This window comes from Anoplolepis gracilipes, chromosome 1 (genome assembly GCF_047496725.1).
Source record: "Anoplolepis gracilipes chromosome 1, ASM4749672v1, whole genome shotgun sequence".
Classification (NCBI taxonomy): Eukaryota; Metazoa; Arthropoda; class Insecta; order Hymenoptera; family Formicidae; genus Anoplolepis; species Anoplolepis gracilipes.
Window position 1 is genome coordinate 20,131,360 of NC_132970.1, and position 26,350 is coordinate 20,157,709.

General features: G+C 33.1%; 1 protein-coding gene across 1 annotated transcript in view; it reads right to left on the reverse strand.

Annotated features, from left to right (window-relative positions):
- The window catches only part of Mdy (diacylglycerol O-acyltransferase), a 91,114-nt gene that overhangs the window by 56,625 nt on the left and 8,139 nt on the right, over positions 1 to 26,350 (reverse strand). The window contains exons 2-3 of the mRNA XM_072893126.1: positions 18,925 to 19,053; positions 10,209 to 10,303 (exon numbers count right to left, since the gene is read on the reverse strand). Coding sequence (XP_072749227.1) covers positions 10,209 to 10,303; positions 18,925 to 19,053 — 224 coding nt within the window. The remainder of the gene's footprint in view (positions 1 to 10,208; positions 10,304 to 18,924; positions 19,054 to 26,350) is intronic.

Here is a 26,350-nt window from a genome sequence, read left to right on the forward strand (position 1 = left end):
TAGTATATTATTTTAAGATAACAAATGCATTATAAAAATAATATCGTGAAAAACATTAATTTAATAATAAAAGTAATATTATAAAATTAAAGAATACGTTTGTTTTACATAAACATAATGCGTAACATCGATTCTCTCGTGCGAATAAAGTAAAATAAAAGTGACGAGTTTTGCAACCTTTTTACTTATTATCGCTTTACATATTGTCAATTTTACTTAATTTCATTCATTTTCGTGTTTCATTGCTGGACACAAAGAAATTTAAGACCAACCCGTATCGAAGTACGATGAACAAAAGTTAGATGACGATTGTTACTCACGTCGATTAAATACAAGCTCTTTGAATTTGAATACCCTTCACAAATTACTGTTTTTAGTCTCCGGTGATTCGTAGACTTGCTTTATCGGACAAATTACGAGCTCGCACGTAGAAGGAGAAAAAACGCGAAAGCGTTTATTCGGTGAATTAAGCGCATTCGAAATGCAAAACTGTCCCAGAAATTGGAAGCACACAGCTGTTTTGATAAGAGGATTGAAATAAAGTGACGAAAACAATCCCTTTTACCTAACCAACGAATAAGATTAAAATTACCTCGATAACGTATTTTGCAGAAAAATGTTTTCAAAATAAAAAAAGGAGACAAGAAAATGAGCATAAATTAACCATAAGTTAAAAAGTTGAACGCTGTAGGAGATGCACGAACTGCTTTAAATGCAAGTTTGTTCATTAATAATTAATACTAAAATTATATATGTACTACTATTTGCAAATTAATATTCATAAAAAAAGAAAAGTCTTGATATATGTATCTTCCCAAATCGTCCTAAATTTAAGAGATTTTTTTTTAACTCGAAGTTCCGTGATTTAAAAATATTTTCTGCCCGTAAATCTTTTAATAAAATTATTCGCGCGCGTGTATCTTTCCCACAAGCGTATAACTTGTAAACCCTACCAATCAATCTATGCCTAAAAGTCCAGAGATAGAATCTGGAAAACGCCGCGAGGCAACGAAATTCCTCTCGCTCTCCTCGTGGTGAAATAGGTGGTGGAATACGAGCGCGAAAGTGAAAATTGTTAGTAATGAATACGAGGAACCGCATCGTTGTGCTGGAATATTGATAATCCGGAAAACGTATCGGTTTCGGCGTCTGACACTCCAACGTTGGCGTTAATTAATGAAAACAAACGACGTCTCATATTTCAGAATACCTCCGACTTTCCTTTCCCGTCGCTCGTTTTCTGGCTTTTTTTTTTCTTTCGCGATATTCCGACAGATAGGAGATTCAAGGAGAAATTTGGATAGAGAGAGAAAGAGAAAGGAGGGCGAGGGGGAGATGTATAAATCCGCCCGATGTCGAGCACGGCTCGCTAATAGATATTAATGGAACCCTTTTCGTCGTGGAAATTCGCTCGGTTTTTCACGCCGACTGTGGGGTGAAAATCGCAAAAGCCTTCAAAGCTCGCTTCGTCCAAGAGGAATTAAACGAGAAAAAAATGGGTTTTGACGAGGGTCGGAGAGGGGACGAGGAGGGTTAATGGGCGACGGACAAATCACGCGTAGCAAACCGAGCCGCGGTGATTGCACAGTGTAATTTCGTCACAAGCGTATGCATTTTTTCTTTGATCTACTTTCAAACTCCATTTGATGTTCCGAGAACAATGTTTCACGAACGACGGTTTGTTTCATGACGGATACGGGCCGAATTTATGAACGATGGACGGTTGTCGTTAAAACGATATGGCGATGCCAATGTTGCGAGGCTGGCATTCGAATGCATTTTATCGCACGAAAGCTAGCGGACGTTAACGTCGAAAAATCGATGAAATATTTCGGCCTGTTTGGCGCTGAGCTTGTTTATTCTTAGTATTTGCCATGCAGTATGTCATAAGATCCAATAAAAACAAAAAAAAAAAAAAAAAATAGTTGTTCGAGCAAAAACAGACTTTCTGACAAGGTAGGATACATTATTTTATCTCGCAAAGGTATCAGAAAAATTAATCTTCATATTTATTACATTTTTTTATCTATGTTGCGTTTAAAATTGCAATCTGATGCCCTGAAAGTTTTATTACGATCAAATTTATATGGTGACAGAAGACGAAGTTTCTTACTTTATTTTTCGCATTTCGCTTTTAACGTACAATTAGATTAATCATTTAGATATTTATAGAATAAATATGAACTTTTTTATATATATCGTATTTATACGTAAATATTATCATTATTAATATTGTTACATTATACTTGCACAAAAGTGAAATATTTCCAATATTATATTTTCGAATTGTATGTATAAAGGGATCAAAGTACCTTTAATAAACGTAAACTGATGAGTATAAAGACTAATAAAAATATTACTACAAATATTGACTTATCCGACGAATTTGAAGCATTTATCTATCTAAAAAATAAATTATCACACAGATACATTACTCGTGTCTTTAGATATGCCAAAAATTAAATCTAAAAACAAACAAAAAAGTATTTCTGCAGCACATATGTGTATTTCATGAAGAGCAAAAGAGACACCTTAACGAATTACAGTAATATGTCATATAACGACGAAGCCGTTATAATCGTGTTAACGGGATGAAGTTTTTCATTTGGAAGATAGGAAAAGAGAAAAAAAGAAGAAAAAGGAAAAAGAAATAGTCAAATATACAAATATCAGTACGGGACAAGCAGTAATAGTGTGTACTGACATTTACAGGCTCGAGAGTAATCGACCTCCACCCTCAAGCACTTCTCCGATCTCGACCACTAATTAAGACTTTTACTTTTTTTACGATGAGTCTCTCCTATCTCTTGAAGCGTTGGCTGCGAATCATCGCGTCAAACCAGAAGATGGCTAGTTACACGGCACAGCTCGCGAGAAATGGCAGAGATGAAAGAGAGAGAGAGAGAGAGAGAGAGAGAGAGAGAGAGAGAGAGAGGGAGATCAAATTCTGGTAGGAAGCGGATCTTAATTAGATTCTGACATCGAGTCGGCGACATTCTTTCGACGTGTTTTATGAAAGTTTGATAAACTGGCCGGACGCCAGGCAAGCAGAGCGGAGTGTCTTATCTCTTCTTTTTGCTGACACAGTAATTAAAGTAAATTAACGCGAAGATTGTCGCGAAATATATTTTTTCAATAAATCGGTAAATACTTTTATTTTTCAACATTTAGTTCTTGTTTTTATTTCATCACTGAAATCGTTTAAAAATTCAAGCGCGAGTAAAAGTTTGATCCGAAGACGATAAGTTATGTACAAACCGTGTGCTATTTCAACAAAGTAACCGTTTTATACGTATCGTGTACGAAATATTTAGCTTGCTTTTAAATGCTTTTAGCGAACTTTAAATCGATCTTTTTTAGGACATCTCGGGCGTTAGCACAGGTTTTATACCGAACGTAAAAGCGCAGACGTATCGCACGTTGACGTGTCGACGCGGCAAAGGAAGGCCTTAATTAGCACTCATAATTATTCGTAATTAGCACTCGACGCGCGCGGTTCAGACTACTCTCGACGGACTCTCCGGATAGTGGTGGTGATGTTGGTGGCGACGCCGCCGCTACTGGCAATAAAGAGGCAACGTAAACCGCGGACGGAAAATCGCCTCTTTTCATACCCCGTTCTCCGACTCTTCAGCAAGCTTTGTATATAGGTATATACGGCGTCGCCTTCCTTTCGCTCTTTCTTTTCACTCTCTAGCATCCGCTTTCCACCCCCTTACCAAGTCCTTTTTCACACAACTCTATCTTTCTTTATATCTCCTTAATCCAGAAGTGGGCTCGCGCCGCTCGAACGGAGGTTTTCGCGAGTTTTAACCGACGCTATTTTCGTATCTCGGGCAATACACAGAGGAGATTTATAAACGTAATTCTGAAACGATTGCTGCAGAATGACGTCTTCCAAGCCTTTTATCTCGAAATCTTTTCATCATGGAAAAATATTCTTCGCTCATGATATTCTTAATTTTTTAGAACAGTATTTTGTGACGCTCGTTGAACAAAAGATCTTTAAACAATTTATTAATCGAGCATTTCAGGAACCAAATTGATCAACTGCACTTTTTATCAATTTCTTAATTTTAGTAATACACACACACATACACACGCACAATGAACGTAATTAGAAGTGCTCTAGTATTAAAATTAAGAAACTTTAAAAAGTAAAGTTGATTAGTTTGGTTTTTCAGAAACTCAATTGCATATAATTTTCTAAAATAAATTTGACGAAATGGAATGTTTCATTATTTATTTTTATTTCAGTTTTTGATTCGTAATTTCACAAAATTTTTTTATGAAAAAGAAATCTTATTTGGAATTGCATAGAAATTATGAAATTTTATCTACTCTTCGCTTTGCGCAATTTTTCTGCGATTTCCGACAAGTTGAATTTTTCATATCCCATCTCCTCTGTCGCGCCAATGTTGATCAATTTTCCAATACCATCTAAAAATTATTAATTATTTATTCGATCAATAATAAAACGCGCTCTTGCTCGATTTCTCTTGATAAATAAATAAATTAGTGTGTAATTAATGCATTATATTATGCGCATCGTGATAATATATTACGATAGGCCACTACTTTTTCTTTACTTTTACTGATTTTTTTTAACAAAAAAAAAAAAAAAAACTACAGTAGTAAAAGATTCTAATAAAGCAGGGAAAATTCTACATCTCTAATCAGAAATGCACGAAGCGAAAAAACATACAATGGTTCGATCGATACGCACTTGTAATAAGTCTATGTTTACTCTGGCCGTGTGCATAACCCACGATAAACGAGAGAGATATGCAGATAGTGAATGCATGCGAAGGGATCTCGCGAGGGATTTAGATCAATCTCGCATTTAATTCGATTACTTGCGCGCCGTGTTGCTCGTGCGCAGATTAATTCATACGACGATCCGCTTGTCCCGTTTTCCATTCTGTGCTTTAATGAGCAGCGCGCGAATGGCGAAACGTATAACATTGCACGACCGGCGTGAAAACCCAGCCCGGACATTCGCCTTTTGAAATTAACGCGAAAGCGATCCCTATCACGCAAATTTCCTCATTCCGCTGGTGTCTGGTCATGCCATTGGTCCTTTTAAAGTTTCATCTCTCGTAAAACTCATTCACGATACTGCTACAATTTTGATAGCGAATTGGATAAGAGATGAAGAAAAAGTAATAATTGTTTTGGGAATTAAACTAAATGCGATCCGCGTAAGATCGCCTGCATGAAACTGCTTCAATCGTTCTGCGAAAAAGAGAAAATTAAAAAAAAAAAACTAAATAAGAAAATAAAAAGAATCATTAAGGGGATCCAAAAGTTGTTATATATTATCGACCAAAATTTAACCCAACCTGACAATATATTTGCTTAATATATAAAAGTTTTGCAATTTATACACACAAAATAAGATAGGTTTCTACTAGGAATATTTGTGACCTTTTAGAAATGACGTGTGACGTGAGTTTGTGTTTCAATCTCGCACCCTCACAGATGCACGAGAGTAATTTTTTACAGATTTTAAAAATCTTTTTTACTAAACTTCTAAAGTCATTTTATTAATATTCTGTTATGTTATTCCAAACGCGGACGCTATATCTCTTGCACGAACATACCGTAGAACTTTTTATATTAAATAAATATTGTTACGACGTAACAATATTTATTTAATATAAAAGACTGTCACTTTTCAATTTTTTATCATTTTTATATGAATTATTATATAATATTAGCTTCCGCATGTTGTTTTTGTAAGCACTTTAATTGTGGAGAAGGATTTATCAATCCTTGTAGCCAAAAAAGAGATTTTCAAAATCTGTAATTCACGTGCTGTCGGTAATTTTGAATCCCCTTAAATGGCATATTATTTTCGAACAATAATTTAACGTAATCCAAAAAATAAATTAATTACTCAAATAATTTTGAGTTCAGCCATAAGATTATTACACATGTCTTGCAGCAGCCTTTTTCGCGGAATACTGTTACAAGTAACATGGAAGGATCGGCACCGATACAACAGACAGTCGTTAATTGCTTTACCGCGACGCGGTTGTTTCCGGCACGTTGCGGCGAAATTCACACAGACGTGGCATGCAAATCTCGCTGAGTTTGGTCTTAACACTCGACTAACAGAGAATAAGATACGCCATGGCGGGGTGCCGACAATGTTGTCGGCGTTATGAGAACAAACCCTCTCGCCAGTAAAGCTATCGTGGCGGTTGCCTGGATAGGTCGGTGGTGGTTCGTCGGTACACCCTTTCACATTTCGCCCCAGACTCGTTACGCGGCTTGAGGGCCGCGAGCATTGAGTTACAGTTAACTTTAAGTTATCCTGAAACTTGCCGTCTTCGAACTTCCGGAAAACCGCCAAACGGACACCGCTACATGTTCTTAGGGAAAGGTCCATTTCCCCGCCATGAAAACCTTGAAGGCGGAAATTTGAAAGAGCGAAAGGTGAATTCGGTATCTACCCGCTTTTCTTTTCACTTCTCCATCCGTGATGTCATTTCTAAACCAACGTATTTCTATCTTCAGCAGCTGATTATTCGTTACGAGAGTGGAATAAGCTTTAATCGAGAATCAATTATCAATAATTCAATTAATTAAAAATAATTTGCTTGATACAATACGCGGAATAAATAATCCAATAGATTATTAATAGCAATCTTATGCTTGCTATTAATAATGATTTTATATTTTCACATTTCTGTACGTGTATAATTGCATATATGCATATTAATTATGTAACCTATTTCTATTTTCAGCAAATGTAGCTAATTATTTGTTACGAAAGTAAAATAAACTCTAGTTGAAATTTAATTATTACAATAATTAAATGATTTAAAAATTCTTATCTTATGTTTGCTATTAATAATGATGTTATTTTTTCACACGTCTCCATATGTATATCTGTATATATGTACGTATATTAATATAAATCTAAAAATTCTAATTAAAACGCAAATTGTATTAAAGGGCTTTATTAAACAAATGCAATTATTACATCTAAAAAAAAAACCTATATACAACTACAAACTATTGATACTCTCCTCGCGTCGATAACAAACCTATGGCTTTATTAGCTCAGTATTTTCGCACCGCTGGCATTGTCATGGAATGCACACAACAAATTTTCAATTCGACGTTGTTTTTGAGCTCGACGTTTTTTATGTATGTACTTCTATCCACTGAAATCTGCCGTAACAGCGCGTTTGATGTGTCGTCATTTCAGTTTACAGACAACATGCGAAAAGCTTGAATAATATTATAATAAAGGACATAAATCGTACCGCGAATGCGAAATGAAATAAGGAAAAGAAGAGAGGGAAAAAAGACATGCATATGTCCTACCTTCGTGATTTATAAAATAAGCTAACTCGTCGAAAAAAATGTCTAGCTCATCTAATAATTAATACTCTAATCGCAAAACGGCTGTTGCGAAAAATCTCGCGTTTAAAAAGCAATTTCGGCTCGCTTGCCATAAAAATTATTATACGAGGGGTCGCGCAAGATACGCGAGGAACAAAACACTCTGCCTGCTGCCACGAAGGGTCGTGGGAGGTGTCGTGGGAGCAGGCAGAAAGAAGGCCGAGGGTTGAATGTAAAAAGAAAACGAGTTTAGCATCCCGTCGGAAGGAGCGACGGCGTACGGCGCAGATTCTAAAATACGGAAGCTATTAGCCGTAGTTTCCCATGAGCATTACCTTCCCTTATGTGTAAATGATGCAACCCCCCCTGGCGGCCTGTCCGACGTAAACCTCCGCGTTCAATCTGTACCAGGGATTGAAAACGTTAAGAATATAAATAGGTAGAAATCATATTTAGAAAGATTTTTTTAGAGCGCGATATCAAAATGTGAAGGTAAATAATCTCTCTAAATATCATCAAAATTGATACTGTAATTCTATTAACAAATTGATAGTATAACATTTTTAAGTAAAACCAAATAAAAATGGATATTTTATTCATCTTTCAAACGAAAAAATTAATAAAACGGAAAAATCATATCGTAAAAAATCAGATAATATAACGTATATAATTTTTATGTTTTATCAGTTTTATCGTTTTATTTTATCTACATTTCTCAAATGTAAACATATGTAAGTAATATTATAATAAAATTATATTTTTTATTAATATAAGTATAATGAGAGTGAGAAAAATCGCTTTACTAATTGTATAATTTTTCATTCTACTTTGTGATTAAAATTTCAAAACTTTTTTTATCGTTTTTCGGTTACAGGCAATGCCTGATCTATCACAATGTAACCATAGCGCGTGCAATCCGCGTTTAAAGCTGCACGCGTATCCGGTTGTTGCGCATGTAAGTTATAGTGTTGCAACCTCGGGTGAAAGCACAACAAGCGAGCACACCCGCGCGATACTAAAGGGACAATACACGAGGAATATGTTCTCTGTTTAAAGGCACGATGCGTGCCTTGGAATTTATGCCTCACGGGAGACTCGCTGAATTTCGATCCGCTTTAAAAGTCTACGTTAAAAGCGTTATATTATAGCATTTAAAGAGTTTAACCTACCAAACATTGTGCGAAATTGTATCGAATTGATAAGTAAAATTTGATAGACAATTTTGTAAATGTCAGCTTTTTGAAAAAATATTATTCTCACCTATCGTGTTGATTTAATTCTATTTTAATTAAAACTAAATTTACTTTAATTTAAAATAAATTAATTATTTATTGTTACTATTATATTTTATACTGTATGTATAATAATACGTATTTAACAAAATAGAAAATAGAAACATATATGCCACACGCTTGAAATGAAACAATAATTCCAGTAACAAGCACACGAGATAGCAAACTATAAATTACAAAAAAGATTCGTCTGTTAAGTTCTTCCCGCATCGTAGAAATGAAGAAGCAGCGCAGCAAATTATACTGTATTGCAAAAACGCTCGAATGTTGCTTCTGAATAAACGACATTTAGAGAATATTCAGAATCAATGAGATCTGGCGAGATAGAAAATTACCTCGCCAAATTGTTTCCACCTTTTTGTAATTTTGCAATGCGCACTGTAACGAGATAACTAAAACAACAGCCAGTTTGCCAGACAGAAACAAACCTTCATTTTCCCCATCTCATATCAGCGCCACTGACACCACCCCCGCGCGCTCCTCACTTCATTTTACTGAACCCTTTTAGCACATTCTCCTTATTCTTTTTTTATTAATTTCTATAGTACTGCTCGGGTATAACACTATATCAGTGGATGGCTGTCAGGAGAAGGTAAAATTCAACTTTGAATTCTTGGAATGTTTATTATTCTACTGACTCTTTCTTTTAATATACGTATCATTTCTGCCTCTTTCAGCCGTTCAAAGGCAAAATCATATATCTCATTACGGTTCTTCGGAGCCATTCTCACTATTATTCGACAATTACATTAATGGGAATTCACATTATGTACAAGTTAAATAAAAAAAAGCATAGTGCCCAAAAAACGTTAAAATTGAATTACGGCGGATATTGGTGCATCGATCCCGGAAACCCTCGATATAAAAGCGAAATTTAAAGTCTATTTTCTCCTTTCCCCACTAATGCAGTTCAATCTTCTAGTTTGTAATAGCCAAAAAAACACAATCCTTTTTCGCAATCATATATTATATAAATCTTTAATAATTTTCGTATTTTATTAATACTGTAATTTTAAAGAGAAAAAAATTCAGAATAAAAATAATAAAAGCAAAACAAATTCAAGCAATGACGACGAGATTAATACATAAATGCTTAATAACTTGCATTTCCAGCCTTGTTATCATTTCCAAAATTAGAAATTTAACACATTATATTAGATGATAATATTTGATGACAGGAACTGCACTCTAACAATAACATTCTCTTATTTCCACGACTCTATTATTATTTTGTAACTTGGTAAAATCAATGTAATATTTGATAAATTTATATAACAAATAATTTTCACTCGATATTATTAACATGTCCGGAATAGATAATAGAATGTATAAAAGATGTCTTGTTTTCTTCTTTATCAAGAAGTTATTTCAAGCTATCGAATAGTAAAAAAACGTTATCAATAATTTTCCGATTGACACACTTCTCTTGATATCGACAAAATGACGCAGTCGAAAGCTTCTTATAATAAACGTCGATCATTTTGTAATCGAGGCCACGAACATTGACAGTTATGTTTTCGTCAAACGATTGTAAAATGACATATCGGCAGTTTTACTTACAGCAAATCAGCAACAATGAGGGATATTCTTCGCCTCCATCGTTTTTACCGCTAAGGAAAATGAACCATTGTCTAGGATCTACTCTTATTCCATATCTGTAATATAAAAAAATTAAGAAATAAATAATTTTATGACAAATTTCAAAAAGATCATTATTTCACAAATATCTTAACACTTATATATGTGTGTTGTTTATACAAAACCAAATAATAATTACTATAAACAAAAGCAATCATAATTATAGTAATTTGCATTTCAATATGATATTATTATATCATTTACAATAACTATAAAGTAGACAACAAAGTAAATAGCAAAAGCAAATAAAACATTAATTCTAATAACACATTAACTCTAATTAAAGATATGCACGATATGGAAACGAATAACCTATATTACCATACATTACATACAGGTGACTAAATGTAATGTGTGTAAATAAAATATATCATTTTTAAATATTCATATAGAGGAAAGTTGCCAATATCATATCAAGATATTATAATATTTTACATAATATTCCCTATTTGGCACGAATTTGTACGCAAATAAATATTACGCATTTTAGCTTGATGTTTAAGACCTATTATTAACTGCTTATTAACATTTTGTCAAAAATTACTTAAAATAACTCGGCTCTTATTTTTTAATCCAGTTTTATTTGTCTGAATAAATTTTACTTTTTTTTAAACAAAATTGTCTCAAATCCAATACAATTTAAGAAACCTTGTAATAGTATGATTTAAGAAACGTGTTTATTTATAAATATCGATTTAATCTTTATACATATAATAATAAATGTATATATTAAATAAATGTAAAATATTCTACAATAAAAATCTACTTTTAGTAAAAAAGTATAAAGCTAAAAAAAACTGCATTATTAAATTATCAGCTAAGATATGTAAATTGATTACAAGTTACATCAATCGTATCTGATTTTTTTTTAATTTTGTAGCACAGACAAAATAGAATGTTTTAGATAAATTTTTGTCTACATTTTCCATTCCTCATTTATTTTTAGCTTTAGATGTCGTTTATATTTATTAAATAAAAAAATTGATGAGATACGATTTAGGAAACCAGTGCGATATTAACTCTCCCGTATAATTAAAAGTTTTGGTTTTATTTTTTCAATAATTTTATAACTTTTTATAATTAAAATAATAAAATAATAATTAGTTCTAATCTTCGAAGCAAAAAAAATATTCCAAAACAAAACTGCGAAGTTCACGCAGTAACTCACTTTGTGATATTTCTTTTCCTATTTTTCGTCAAAAAATTCTCAAAATTATAATTGATAATAATAGTTAATTATAATTTTACGTGAGTTCTAGGAAAAGTTCTTTTTAAAAAAACACATCCATTAAAATAAAATAATCACGAGCAAATGCGTACATGTACAAATACTCCCCAGATGTGACATTAATCGATTTTCAAGAGTTCTGCCTTTTCTAATACAGCTATCACCTAGTTCTAAACATATATTCATGCATTTCCTAAACAAAATGGTAACCATAAGCATTATTAAAATATTTTATAATAATATTTTAATATAATAATATGCATATATAATATTTTATAATTTATTTCGTCCGAAAGAAAACCTACTCTTACGTATCAAAATGCAAACTCTTTAGAAAAAAAAAATTAATTTATCAAAAACTATACGATAATTATTCTAGAACAATTATTTTAGAATTCTTAAAAATGAATCAACGTTTCATATACAAATACATAAAAATATGCCTTTCTAGAATAAAATACCATAATGTCTTAGTTTGTTGTTTTTTTGGTTTAATGGTCCAACCTATTTATTTAAACTATTAACAACTATAGAATTATTGAAAATAAAACTATTAAAACTTTTTAATTATTTAAGTTTCTACGATATAATACACTAGGTTCACACATAAATACATGAAAAATAAAATCACATTTATATTTAACAAAATATGCAATCGTACATCTCTTGCTTACTATAAACAAATAACATAAAAATAATAAATATTAGAGATAAAAATCGGCACGTTTTCCATTATAATCTTTAGCTTTTCATCGCTGGTGCATTAAACGCGACATGAACCAAAAAGCAAATGCTTCATCATTATAGTCTATTTCTGTTTCTCTGTTACAATCTTCTTTACAAAGATAGTTGAGAAAAACAAGGGATAAAATGAAAAATGTAAAGAGAGAAAGGAGTTTGCTCATATTCTTTGTCCTTGAGATAAATAATAACCGTCATATCGCACGATGTAAAGGGGAAACTCGTGCTGCAAAATAAATCTATTTTTCTAGCACGACTCAAAGAAATGTAGAAAAAAAACGTCTATTTCATGATTGACTGCGATCTTGATTTGAATCTGTGATTTATTTTGATTGCGTACGTCGGAAAATATTATAAACGACGTGCTCCGACTAAATCGTACCGGATTATTTATTGGCAATTTTGTAAAATGGCACTTTCTGTATACACGAATCATACATTAATTTCTGTGCATAAATCAAACGGAGTTATGCAGAAATAGAACGCGTAATAAAACAAATGGAATATGCTAAGCTATGATATTCAATTAAGTTATGTTTGTCTCTATAATATAAAGAGCTGTATTAATTACAAAAGCGACATAAAATACGCAAAGAGGATTTACATAAATTTAATATTTCATATATATATATATATACACATATAAATATTACAATATTAATATATCATATATATAAAAATATTACGACATTAATAAAATCGAAATTATAATTAATGAGGATAATTTGTAAATAACGCGTGAGAGAAGATTACCTTTCCATTTATTCCTAAATATAAAAATATATTCCATAACTGTGTTATCGCGTTCATAAAAATACATTTTATATACCTTATCGTTACATTATTTTGAAAACATAATATGTGCGATGGTATCGATCGAATCCATTGAGAATATTATTTTCTCGCGAGACACACGAAGTAGCTGTATTGGCCGAAAAAAGATGGCTGATTGTGTGTACATTAATGGCTTTTATCGATGATAAACGAGACTTATAAGGTCAAGTAATTAAAGTATTCCAAGTGGACGCGCGGTTGTTACAATGAGACAATATTTATTGGGACACAATCATTGACCTAGTTCTCTATGAAAACGCGATCAGTCATGTGATGTAGTTACGGTAATTAGACAATAGCATCATGGAAAAAATATCATTCTCATTCATAATTAATTATTATAACACGCCGTGTGACAGCTGATCGGTGATAATTTATGGAACTGGCTTTTGCACGTCATGTGAATGCCAGATACATATAAATAATGAAAACTCCATCTTGAATATCTTGAATATATATCTATTGCAATACTTTAGCTTGTTAGAACTTATAATTTTATTGTTATATCTACAATTAACTTATTTTTTTTCGATGTGTACTATCATATAAAAATAATACGTAGAAAAGTAATTTAATTGTAAACATAAAAAAAATAATTAATCACTATCCATTATTCTATTTTGCGATTCAGCAAATTTATCAAAGTCAAATAGTAGAAAATAGACTCTACGATAAACTAAAATTACGAAAGAAATTTTAGATATTCTATTCTGTTCCGTTAATACAAATAATAAAATCCGTTAGAATCAATAGCATTATGCATAAAAATACTATTCGATATAATCCACACACAAATATTTATTTTAACGAAATGGAAAGATTAATCGACAAGAAATAAAACAATCGTTCGACACCGTCGATGATTAAACCGATCTATCCTCGATACACGTGTACACACGGTGAACGAATCTCATAAAGCCTTTTTCAAGTACTTGAAAGTTAAGGGAATATCGTACTTATCGTACTTATCGAAACTCATCGCTTCGAGGCGTGAGCAGAAACGATATTAAATTTCTTTCCCGGCGGGAATAACCGTCTTGATCCGCCCGTTAAATCTACGCTCGTTTTTCGTCCACCAGAGTTCGTTAATACAGCGTCACGATAAAATCCCCAATTTCACATCGAACGTGGTGAGAGGAGCCCCGGGGTGACTCTCGGTGGGTGCGAGAGCGCGCAAAAGGCTAGATTGGAAGAGTTATGATGCCAATATGCGACGGGTCCAGATGAAAATATGGCCTCGTGCCGAACGATTCGCATTAAATATCAATAAAATGCACGGAACGGGAACATCTTCATCTCTATGATTGTAAAGAACGCAACGGATGATTCTTTTTTTCTGAAATTAATGGAAAGGCCTCAGGATTCGTTTCAAATGTCCGATTGGCCCGTTGGGACGAGATGGATTGTTCTCGAAGAAAATTGGAAGAGCCATGAGCGTAGCTTGGTTAATTTATTTTGATACTTATCTAGAAACACGTGCAGCATAGCTTGGTTTATTAAAAATCTCTTTTAAAAGCTCACTATATAATGCCATTTATATTTGTGCCTGAAATTCTTTTTTCTCTCTCTTGTTATATTTAAGATATAGTATTCTCACATAATTTTATTTCGATATTAAAAATATATTTAATAAATACATCATTTCATTTATATGTGTGACATTTATTTAGCATTTTATTTTTCTTCTGAATCAATTTGCGCTTAATTATTTTTCACTCAATTTTGAATTATCTAAATATACAGGATCCACCAGAAAAACCTAAGCTAACGTTTTTAAAATATTGTGGTTTAGTTGACAATGATCGGAGGATCACGTGGCAACCTACATACAACCATTTGAACCGCAGCTTTGAGTTTATCTGGTGTGCGCGGTTTATTGATGAACACTTTTCCTAAAAGATAAAGAAAATAATCACAATCCTCCAATAAAGGAAAATAATTCCTCAAGAAAAATAATCACAAATATAAAGGTCAAGATCGAACAGATCATGACAAGTCATCGTGAGAAATGACATGGTCGGGAAACATTTTTTTAATGCAATAACTTCCATGAAAGCTCTTGCTATATGGGCAATACGAACAATTGAGTCACCATTTTTTAAAAATGTTTTGATTACAAAAGCATGATACTACTCCAAAATAGCGTGGTATGTACTGTTTAATACCATCGAGCACGTAAACCTCTGACCATTGTGGGCTAAACTGTAACCATTTTAAAAACGTCTGGTTGTTCTGCTGGACTCTGTATAAAGAACAAAAGATATATAAGCTGGTAATAATATATCTATAAAAAAGTTAAAACCCAAATCAAATCAAATTCCCAAAGACATTAATATTTCTTTCCATTACAATATCGAATTATAGAACTCGTAATCCGAATGAATAATGAACGAATTTTATGTTCTAACACAGCGCGCGATACTTTACGAAAATTGCTGATAAAATGGAATAATCATTGCGACAGCATCATATCCATATGAATATTTAATATCCATAATAAAATGTTTTTTCAATGTGCCATTAAAAATTTCCATGCCAAACTGGGGAATTAACTGGGATTAAACAGTATTATTTTTTATTTTTGATATTTCAAGAATATATTGTTATGTACATACATACTTATGTATGTATGAAATTCATATACTTTTATATTATAAATGTCTTACATATATTTTATATATTTATATTGTATATTATTTACTTTTAGGTATATTATTTGATTTACGAAATATTATTTTCGCTGCGATTATAAATGACCAAGCAAATAAGAAAATACAGAACAATTAATGTGTTCTTTGTGCACAATCTATGATATAAAAATTATAAATTGTTCTGTATTTTCTTATTTATCAGCTCATTATAATCGCAACAAAAGTAATAATTTTCGGAGATCACAAATTTACAGAATTTAGAAAACATTTACAAAAAAAGGGAGTAACGTACAGCAGCGGTAATGAACAGAAAATAATTCGAGGTAATTGATGAAACCGAGCCATGAAATAAATGCGCTGGATAGTTCTGACTACATAAATTATGACTGCATGACAGTTCTATGAAAAAGTTTCAATCCACGCAGATCCACGAAAGACAAGGAAGAGGAAACTTCAGTAACTCCCTTTACCCGCCTCCATGGACTTTTATCGATAGCAAGGAAACCTTTCGTCGGAGGTTCAATTAATTGAGCTCTCTCGCTGCCTTTTTTCACTTTGCAGAGCATCTACCTGCTTTCTTACGTGCTATTTTCAGTCGCCAATCTATCCTTTCGTCTCTCCTACCCTCGTCTTGTCGATTAATCTCGATCGCAATGGAATCGTGTCGACAACCTCATCCTCGCGATTCGATCACCGTTTGCGTTCTTCGCGAATCGAGTATAAAAAGGACTTTTTGCCGGTTGGAACAAATCAGTCGAGAACGCAGTGGCATTAAATGGTTACGATTCTTTCGAAGTATTCGATTGGAAGCGTCGATAAGTTAATTAAGAGGTGACGTCTATACGAAATTATCTGGCCAATTGAACGTTATATCATACAAAAGTATACTGCGAAGCGTTATATCTACATTAATAAAGAATAATTTTTTAATTTATTCGCAGTTCTGAAAATATTTTTTTAAAATTATAAATCTAAAAACTTTTGTTCTCTATATAAAAATACATAGCTTTTGTTAACTGTGCTGCTTTCATCATAATACATGTATATTCATATATTAGAGTGTATGTGTGTGCATGTGTGTTCATATTTATTTTTATATAAATTATTTATATTTACATTTATATAAATTTATTTATATTTTTATTAAATTTATATACTTATAGCGCTATTTCTTTAAAATAAATATTTATTTACATAAATATATTAGTAAAATATATATTTATCATAATCATTATTGATTTAAAATTTTAAACTCTCTCTTTTACGGATATCTAAAGTTGGAGTAAATTGAAAACGTCAATCCAATCGAATCCCAAAATGAACATTCCTCAAAAAAAATTTCCCGTCAATCTCGACTAGAATCGTTTACGGTGTCATCGGTTGCTCGCAGCTGCGTTTGTTTCAGACTCGTATGAAACGTGTTAGGGCTACCTCGAGCAATTACGTCGCAAGAGTTCCCTCGAAAGTTTTTCCACGCTTAACGAGCGTGATAAATTTCTGTTACGCGCCCCCGGGAGCGGCCGGACGCGAAACCGAGAGTTTACAACGACGATAAAAATCTCGTTGAAATTATTCATGGACAACGCTTATGCTCCTCTCTTACCCTTGGAAGAAAAAAGTAGTTAACTTACTCCTTCAAGAATAATATCCTTCAAGAGAGAAGCGTCGCGCAACTATCAATGACACCAATATACGTGAGAAGATAATCAGCTCTCTGACGATATAATTTTAATTCAAATTAATTATTACATGAACAAATTAATTGTAGCTGTTCTTCTAAATTCTAGAAATATATACGTTCATATTTTTTGCGTCAATATATAGTTTTATAAGTAAAATTACAAAAATTTTGTATAATTTTAATTGTTTAAAATTGCGCTTCATAGCTACTGTTGCAGACAACGGCTAATTCAACTTGAAAAGGGGAGATAGGATCAGTTTCGCTCCATCATGCTGTTCACAATTACATAATTTGCTGTTATTCGTACTTTTCTGTCATTGCAAAAATAATGATTGGCATTTCGAGAAGTCAATCGAATAATTTATACTGGAAATATAAATTTTCAGCGTTGGAACTAAAATTATCACAATGAGAATAAGGCATAAATTATATTCGTTCGATAATGACATACCTAATAACTAGTTCAATTGTTACAGTTCTCTTCAATTCTCTTGCAAATAAAACATTCTATATTACACGATATTTATATTGTTATTTTTTTATAAAAATATAAAATATAAAATATATAAAATATAAAATATAAAATATATAATTCTCTGAATTATAAATCTATACTATGTAATATAGAGCTATATTTTTTGCCACTTTTATTATACCTTTCTATTATCGATTTTTATCGATTCTAAATATCAAATGCTATATTATGTAATATTTTAACAATAATAATACAAAATTCCTAGTTTTTAAATATATAATTTTTTTTCGCGTGCAATATGCACCTGATGAAATACGAGCGCATCAAAAGAGATTATGCAACCTTACTAGTCAACCTGTCACGTTTGTACCATCAACATTTGCTGACAGACTCCAAATAATATCCATTTACACGATCGATCTGTAACCATCTCTGAAGAACAGCGAATAATCGCACTGTAGCTGTTACAGTTACAAACTCAATTTTGTCAGCTCGCTGGCAATCGATTCTTTTTGTTCTACGTTGTCAATCGGACGGTAGCGCATCCATCAAATCGATGGGAGCTCTTTTGATCGCCTCTTGTTCCCCTATCGGTTTCTCATTGGTCACGAGGATGTCTGACCTCATGCGAAGACATCCTCTTTCAGTTCCAATGGGCAAATAACAACTTCTTGATGGGGCTATTGCTTGTTAGAACTTCCTCTTTTTTTCACGGTGTTATTAGAACATCGACAAATACGATTCGATCTTCTAACGCTCTTTTTCTCTTTTATGTGTTTTTTTTCTCAAAGTCCACGTATTTTGATCCGAATGATAGAGTACTTTCCACTTAAATGTCTTTTGGAGAATTGAAAAAATACCGTGAGACGTATTCAAAACAACGCGATGTCTCGTTAATAATAATTTTTCGTGATTCGTGATTGTTAATATATCTTATTTAGATGACAAAAATCTATCACAAACTATTTCATCACAATTCACCGTGTAGTTAGATAAGAGTAAAGCACATTATTGATAATTTAACTCACTTTATGAAATTTTCCAGTAGTAACCGAATACCACCGATGCCTAGCAGTAAGAAACCCCAGTTGACGAATCCCGTAAAGTTGCCAAAGCCAGAACTCCATGAAAAAAGGCTGTCTCTAGGACGGTGACATCTGAAAAAAAAAGAATATAAATCTGCAAATATAATCCGTTAAAAAATAAAAGAACTTAAAAATAGGTTTCTGTTCATTCGTTATTACACCGATCTAATCGATAACTTTCCAAAAAGCATAATCTCTATAAATAAAAATTGTATTATATAATATATGTATACAGGGTCGACAACAGGTAAGACAAAATTTAAGGAGTGATTCTACATGATAAAATACGACAAAAATCAAGAATAACAAAATTGCTATGGAGGCTTCGTGTTTTAGTTATAAATATTTAAAAGTTCGTGTAAAAAGTATCTAAAGCTCGGCAATTTACTGTATACGTTTGCGTCACAGAGTATTTTGAGAGCGATTAAGTAGATGTAGCTTACGCATGCCAAAAATTTTGCGGATTACCATGTTTCAGGCACCTTTCACGCAAATTTTCAAATATTTAAAACTAAAAAGCGAAACTTCCATCGCAATTTTGTTAATATTGATTTTTGTTTTATCATGTAGAATCACTCCTTAAATTTTGTATCACCTGTTATCTAACTATATATATATATATATAAGAATATAAATCTGCAAATATAATCCGTTGAAAAATAAAAGAAAAATAAAAATCTATTTCTGTTCATTCATTATTACACCAATTTAATCGATAATTTTCCAGCACACAATCTCTATAAATAAAAACTATATTATATGTATATATATAATATATATATACATATATATATATTATATAATAATCATTAATAAAATGTATTCTGTAATATTATAACATTTTTCAAAGATTAAATTATAAGCAATATCTTGGCGTATATTTTGTACTCGTCTTTTTGTGATCTCTTTATGAATAGCGAACTCGTTATTATACCTACTAACCTTACGGAAATTCGATAATAGACCGTTGCTGAGTCGCTGAAGGGGAAGGTATTAAAGGAGAATATTCTCATTCTGGCGCCATACTAGCAAAATGCTCCTTGTGCGCGAGCAGTATGAAGAAAGACGTACGAACGTCATAGGGATGAAAATGGAGCAATAAAGGGGCTTTCATATCGCATGGTTATACATGTCCTTATATCAATTTACGGACTGACGTATAGTTCACACGTGACGACGCGGTAAATGATATGAGTCATTTTCATCGCAATAAAAGATGCTCGTTATATGGCAGACGTTCGAGCAAGCAGATCTGTCTCGAAGACACTCGCGGGATTTACGATTCTCCCGCGTTTCCCATATATAAATCTAGCAAAATGTACTTTATAACAAACGATCGCAGCAAGATTACCACTACTCCGTACGCGATCCTTTTACTTTGTACTCTTGGTGGACGTTGCTTTACATCCATCAAGCATTCAAGACATCGCGAATTCTGTTTGAACCGCGTACCGCTGCAGTATTAAGGGCAGCAATAACAACGCATTCTCTCGATCCACGAAAATACATAGAATGCATATTTCACTTTCAGAGCATTTGTCTTAACCACTTTTTTCGGTACAGCACGCTCTTCTTATAAAAACTTTAACGCAATATTAAAAAATATAATAATTACGTAGACGAAAATTAAAAATAAAGTGCACTAAAAGAGAGAATGTAAAGAAAGAATTGTTTAAAAAGTTAATTTACGTCACAGTTGTCTATACATAAACAACAATTTCAATTATGCAATTTTCAAAAGAATTAGCATGTATTATCTCCTATTCGCAATAACTAATTTATATATTATTTTGTTAATTTATTATAGCGATACATTCCGTTCATTATTAATCAAACACTATCATGAATCACGAACACGCCTTATCGATCAAAGATACAAGAGGCACTCGAATGTTTTGTGCAGCAACACAAAACCCTTTCGAAAAGTTTATATAATGACCCTTGTCGGCTTTCGTCGCGAGCGCGCAATCGAAGAAGGGATGATGGACGTATCGTGGAAGCCGATTACGAAGACGCATCCGGCATATAATCCATCCCAGAGACACCAAAGACAAGAGGGTTTTGTGTTGCGACCCTCCACCATGTACCATAGATACCATTCAGATTTCATGCATGAAGTATTGTTAGCGATGTGCACTTGTCAGTCACACGAGAGCGTGGTGCACCATATGGAATCTCCGATATCTAAAGTGCTTATTGAATGTACACGGCGACGCAAAAGGAGCATGTACTAAAAGGATCTCGAATAATATTGCGGTAAGTTGATTATATATACATGAAGAACAAAAGGAATAATGATCATAAAGCGAAACTTTTTTCTATCCTTGTATTCAAAGTCACAGTTCATATTCTTTATCGTATTGCAATTTACTTACTTTTTCGCAAAATGATTTGCGAAACTCGGGAAAATATTTTATTTTCCACAAGATCGCAAAAGTGTATATTTTTATGATATATATTGTTAACAGTGTATATTGCCATATCATTGTGAATATACCCGGAAAGGTTTCTAAACAGTTAGAAAAAGTAATTGTCTTTACAGCAATCATTTTAATATTTTTTTCATAAATTCACTTAAATATTCAAGGAGAAGGAGAAATCACGAGATAAATTCATATATTTTTCTATAATTAATTTTTCCTTTAACAATAATAAATGAAAAGTTTTCCAAATGACTCGTGAATTAATTTTGCAGTGGAAATAACTATGTATATCCGTAATTAATGTACGAAGAAAACAAATCTCGTATCAAACGATACGATTTTGCCGACTTTTCGATTGACTCTTACTTCGTGACCACTAGTATTATGCTATCATCGAGATTTGGAGAAACTTCTATATCACTTTCACGAAAGAACCTCTCATCTTACGTATTTATATATGAAAGATCCTGGCAGAACTCGAGAGGCGTGAGTGATAAGATGTATCCTCGAGACTTTCTGTCCTTGGAACTTCGGCGGGTCAGAATCTCGCAACTGAAAAGCCATGAAATTGAATTTATATCTTTCAGAATACTACAATTTAACTTTTAAATCGTATAAAAACCTCGATATATATTGCGAAAATGCAAATTTTCCCCATTTAAGATCTCTTTAAAAAACAAATGCAAATTATAATTTTAAATTTAATTGGAAAATATACGTTTTTCTATATATAGTAAGATAAAAAATGTGCTTTTATTATTTTAATTCGTAATTATATTCAAATTCTAGCGCTTAAGTTTATTGTTAATATTTAAAAAAATTTTTACAAGGGTGGCGTCGCAACGATGACGATGCAATTTGTCTAGTAAAAGAATTCCGTCGTTTTGTGTACAAAATGTAACAGGCGAATGTTATATATCGCCCCACCGTAATTACCCGCAGCCACCCTCAGGAGTGCGGTTTCTGCGTGTATTCAGCAGCATCGTCGCGCCTCCCCTCCCCCACTCTCTCGTATAACGGCTCACCTAATAAACCCTCTCGACCTGTGCGCCGTAACTATTACTCAGAATTTATGGCAGATCGCGATAATTAATAGAGCCGCGATAGAAACGGCGGTTTGCGCACGAAGAGCTATCTCTCACGCTTCTGCTATTGGAGCAGCATAGTGAATAGAACGCGAACGTGTCACTATGGAAATTTCATATGCATGAGAATGGCGAGTACACTGGATATTAAAATGTTCCGTCCGGCATCTTCGGCAAATGTATGAGATATAGTCACCAACGCGCTCTTTCGACTCTTGTCACCCGGTTTGCGAAACACGATAAGTCATGTGAGATAAAATACGATATACTATCAAAAAACTAAAGAAGCTAAAGGAACGTTAAAGTAACCAGAGTAATGCTTCAGCATACTTTAATTGGTGCCATATTAGAAATATAGCCGTATCTTCAGAATTTTGTTTATAGAAAGTTTACTTTTGCCTTTTTCTCTGCTTCTCTTTCATTATTAACGCGTTATTTTCTATATTGATAAATTAGAGTCGACAGTGTCGCCTTGTCATGTCGAGGGAACGACGCTTGAAGCTATACGTACGCTCTCGGATGATTTATCGCGATGTCGACGGCACTTTTTAGACAAAGGTCGAGCGGCATCTCTCTGAGATAAGTTGCAATATCATACTTCAGTCCACTTTCTGAACAAACCGCAGCCATTGAAAGAGCAAAAAGGACCAACTAAGTTGTCGTTGCTATTCCGGAACTGAGACACGCGCTCCCAAAGCGCGCGCCACTTTCTTGCCGTTTCGAGGCAAATCGCTTCCGCTTTCTTATAGTGGACATATTACAGGCCGTGCAAAAAGTTCCTCTTAAGCGAAACTTTCGCTAACGCGACGAGTTTTCGGCACGTAGTCGTCGCGCCGTTACATCCCTTGATCATCGACACCGTCTCCGTGTGCGCGTAACTTTGGCGTCGAGTTTTTGTCTGTAACATCCGACGAGGATTCGGTTTTCCTTTCACGCCGAACGTGACTTCGGTCCGTTTCGCGGATTTAATTGAATTCCGAATGATCGCTAATACATCCCAATGACAATTGATTTCGCCAATTGACATTGACGCTCATCTGCCAAATTTCCAATTCTGTCATTTCTGAAATTGATATTGCGAATAAATATTTCAATAAACGATTTCTCAGTAAAATTATTTTCTCAATACATCTTCTATTTGAGATAACAGCGAGGGACATTTTATTAAAAAAAAAGAAAAAAATAGTTTATCTTTTATTTCAGAAATTTATAAAAAAACCCAAGTTATAATTTTTATCGAAAAATATGAAGAACCATAATCTCGAGCCATAATTTTCCACCAATAAAACGTCATCATTACCACCCTGCATTATTACATTCCAGTTGCAAATTTTCGTTAGCAATGGTGTTCGGATTTCTCTTTTTTTTTACATTTCCGTTAAAGACTTTAATGGAAACATGGGCTATCGCCATCAAAAGTGCAAATTACTTTGAAAGTTTGTTTGCGACCGAAAATAGCGAGAAAAAAAAAATCAAACAAGCAAAAGCGGGTCACGACCGATAAAACCGTGACAATTTTCAAATAGAATTATTTACAGCGCCTGAAACAAAAATCGTGTTTATTCGAAACTCGCATCCTATTGAAAAATGCAAACCCACGCTCGCGGGTAGATTTTAAACAAAATAAAAGAAGTCGCGCGCAAAAAATCTCATTGGTATCCTCGTCGCGTGCTCTGATTCAAAAATATGACGATTGTTATTTCTCTGTCTGATAAAATGGACACTCGCAAAGTTTGTCCGACAAAAAAATCCTTCCGCAATAGACACAAAAATGAGATCGGAAAAAGAAAGAGAAAGAAAGAGAAGTGAGGATAATCGACACATATGATGGTTGAATAAAAAGAAAAATAAAGAGAAAAATGTGTTTTCGCTTCGGAAAATGTTCGCAACACATTATATTTCCGTATAATTATTCAAGCGTATTGTCGCAGCTACGAAATATAATTAAATCAGGACATTTTTGCGTCGATGAGATATGCGGCTGTCCATTATCGACATTTTCGCAATCAAACCAATATTTTCCCGAATGATCGACACTTCGCGTTACTTTTCGAACGAATTTTATTTTATTGGAAATTATGAACAAAATAATTAATACTGCAAATAGCTAAATTAATCCCTCAGCCATCGCACGAGGTTTTTAATAAAATGCAATACTTTGCAATACTGTTTGATCTTTTTAATATCTTTCCGATAAAGCTTTAGGTTTTTGTACCATTCAGTTCACGAAAAAGATAAATTATTTTTTTTTTTTTTATATTAAGGACTCTCAAAATCTCACGATAATTCCCCGTGTTATGAAAAATCACGTGATGATTGAAGGATTAAATTGCAAATATTTCTCTCTACAATAGGAAATGATGAATATCGAAAAAACATTACACGTATACAAGTTTTAAATATAATAATATAAATGGAGATTCCAGAGTAATATTTTCTAATAAATTTTCATTCTCTTCATTTTTATGAAAACATAGTATAATTTATTAACGTAATGCTGATTTATTTAATTATTTGCTTATCGAAATTGTGCAGACAGATACGCAAACGATGTACTTCGCCACTATATAATAACAATGTGTCCGACTGCACATCCATCTGTGCAATAATTATTCAGCGTATCACGGATGACTAATGTCCACGTCATACTGAGTAGCATGATTTATTCCGAGATTCGAGGACTTATATTCAGCGCTTAAGTGATTTTTCGACGTTATGGAATATCGTGCAATATGTTTAAAAAGATATTATCCTATCGTTATCGCAAATGACTAACGTATTCATATACGAAGTATTACTTTTTCAAACAACTGCTACAAATACTATGCTATTCTGTTTTGTTTGACATTCATTATTCCTGATAGTACTCGTATTTCATCGGCATATTTTTCTGCAACCTGTAATGCGACCTTTATATTTAAGACAGATGTAAATCAATTAAATGAAAAACAAAGCATGGAGCATTAAACATTTATACAAATAAATCTTACGAAAAATAACTCAATTAAAACTCATTAACTGCGTAAAAAGTTGCACACAGATTTCAAATAACTTGTATAGATATTGACATAGATATTGATAACGTTACACAATAATAATCCAACTCTATTGTTGATTCCATTGTCTTCATGTTAACGCCTCGTAATTTTCTTCAATTTATTCAAACTGAAAAAAGATGTTCCTCCTTCATCTAATCGAATTTTACGATATGGATAAATTATTCGAACTTTTGACTTGAAAATTGTATTCTTTAAAAGTCACCGGTTGTAATGGACGTGTCTTTGCAAAAAAAGATAAAGATGCCGAACCTTTTGTTTCCGGATTGGTGAGAATCACCCCGACAAAAGAAGGAACGCCACTTGCGCTACTCTTCTTTTCCTTTCTTTCTCTACGCGAGGGAACAACGAAGAGCAGTTGTCGTGTCGAGGGATAAGAAGAAACAACCAATGGGAAGGGCGAAATGGAAGAATGGCACCCTGTGTCACGACCTTCCGTCTGGTAGTATTTTCCTCGCGAATCTTCCCAGCACCGGAAGGCCTCGTGAATATTTAAACGATAGACGGATATACATATATTACCGGTGTAATGAGGAGGGAATCCCTTCTACTACAACATCCGGCTAGCAAATCGGAGAGGCAAATGGAATAAGCGACGGAAGAATATATATTTTAAATGATTCATGAAGAGAAATTAAATGACTCTTTAAATAGGTTTTCCTTTTCTCTTTCGTTCATCTCGACTCCTCGTGCAGGATGACTCTACCTTATACCTTTGACAATCTATATCTAGTATCGATTACCCTTTCTTCTGTCTACCTTCCGATTCATTTCTCACTTTATCACTCGTCCCTTCATGTTGTTC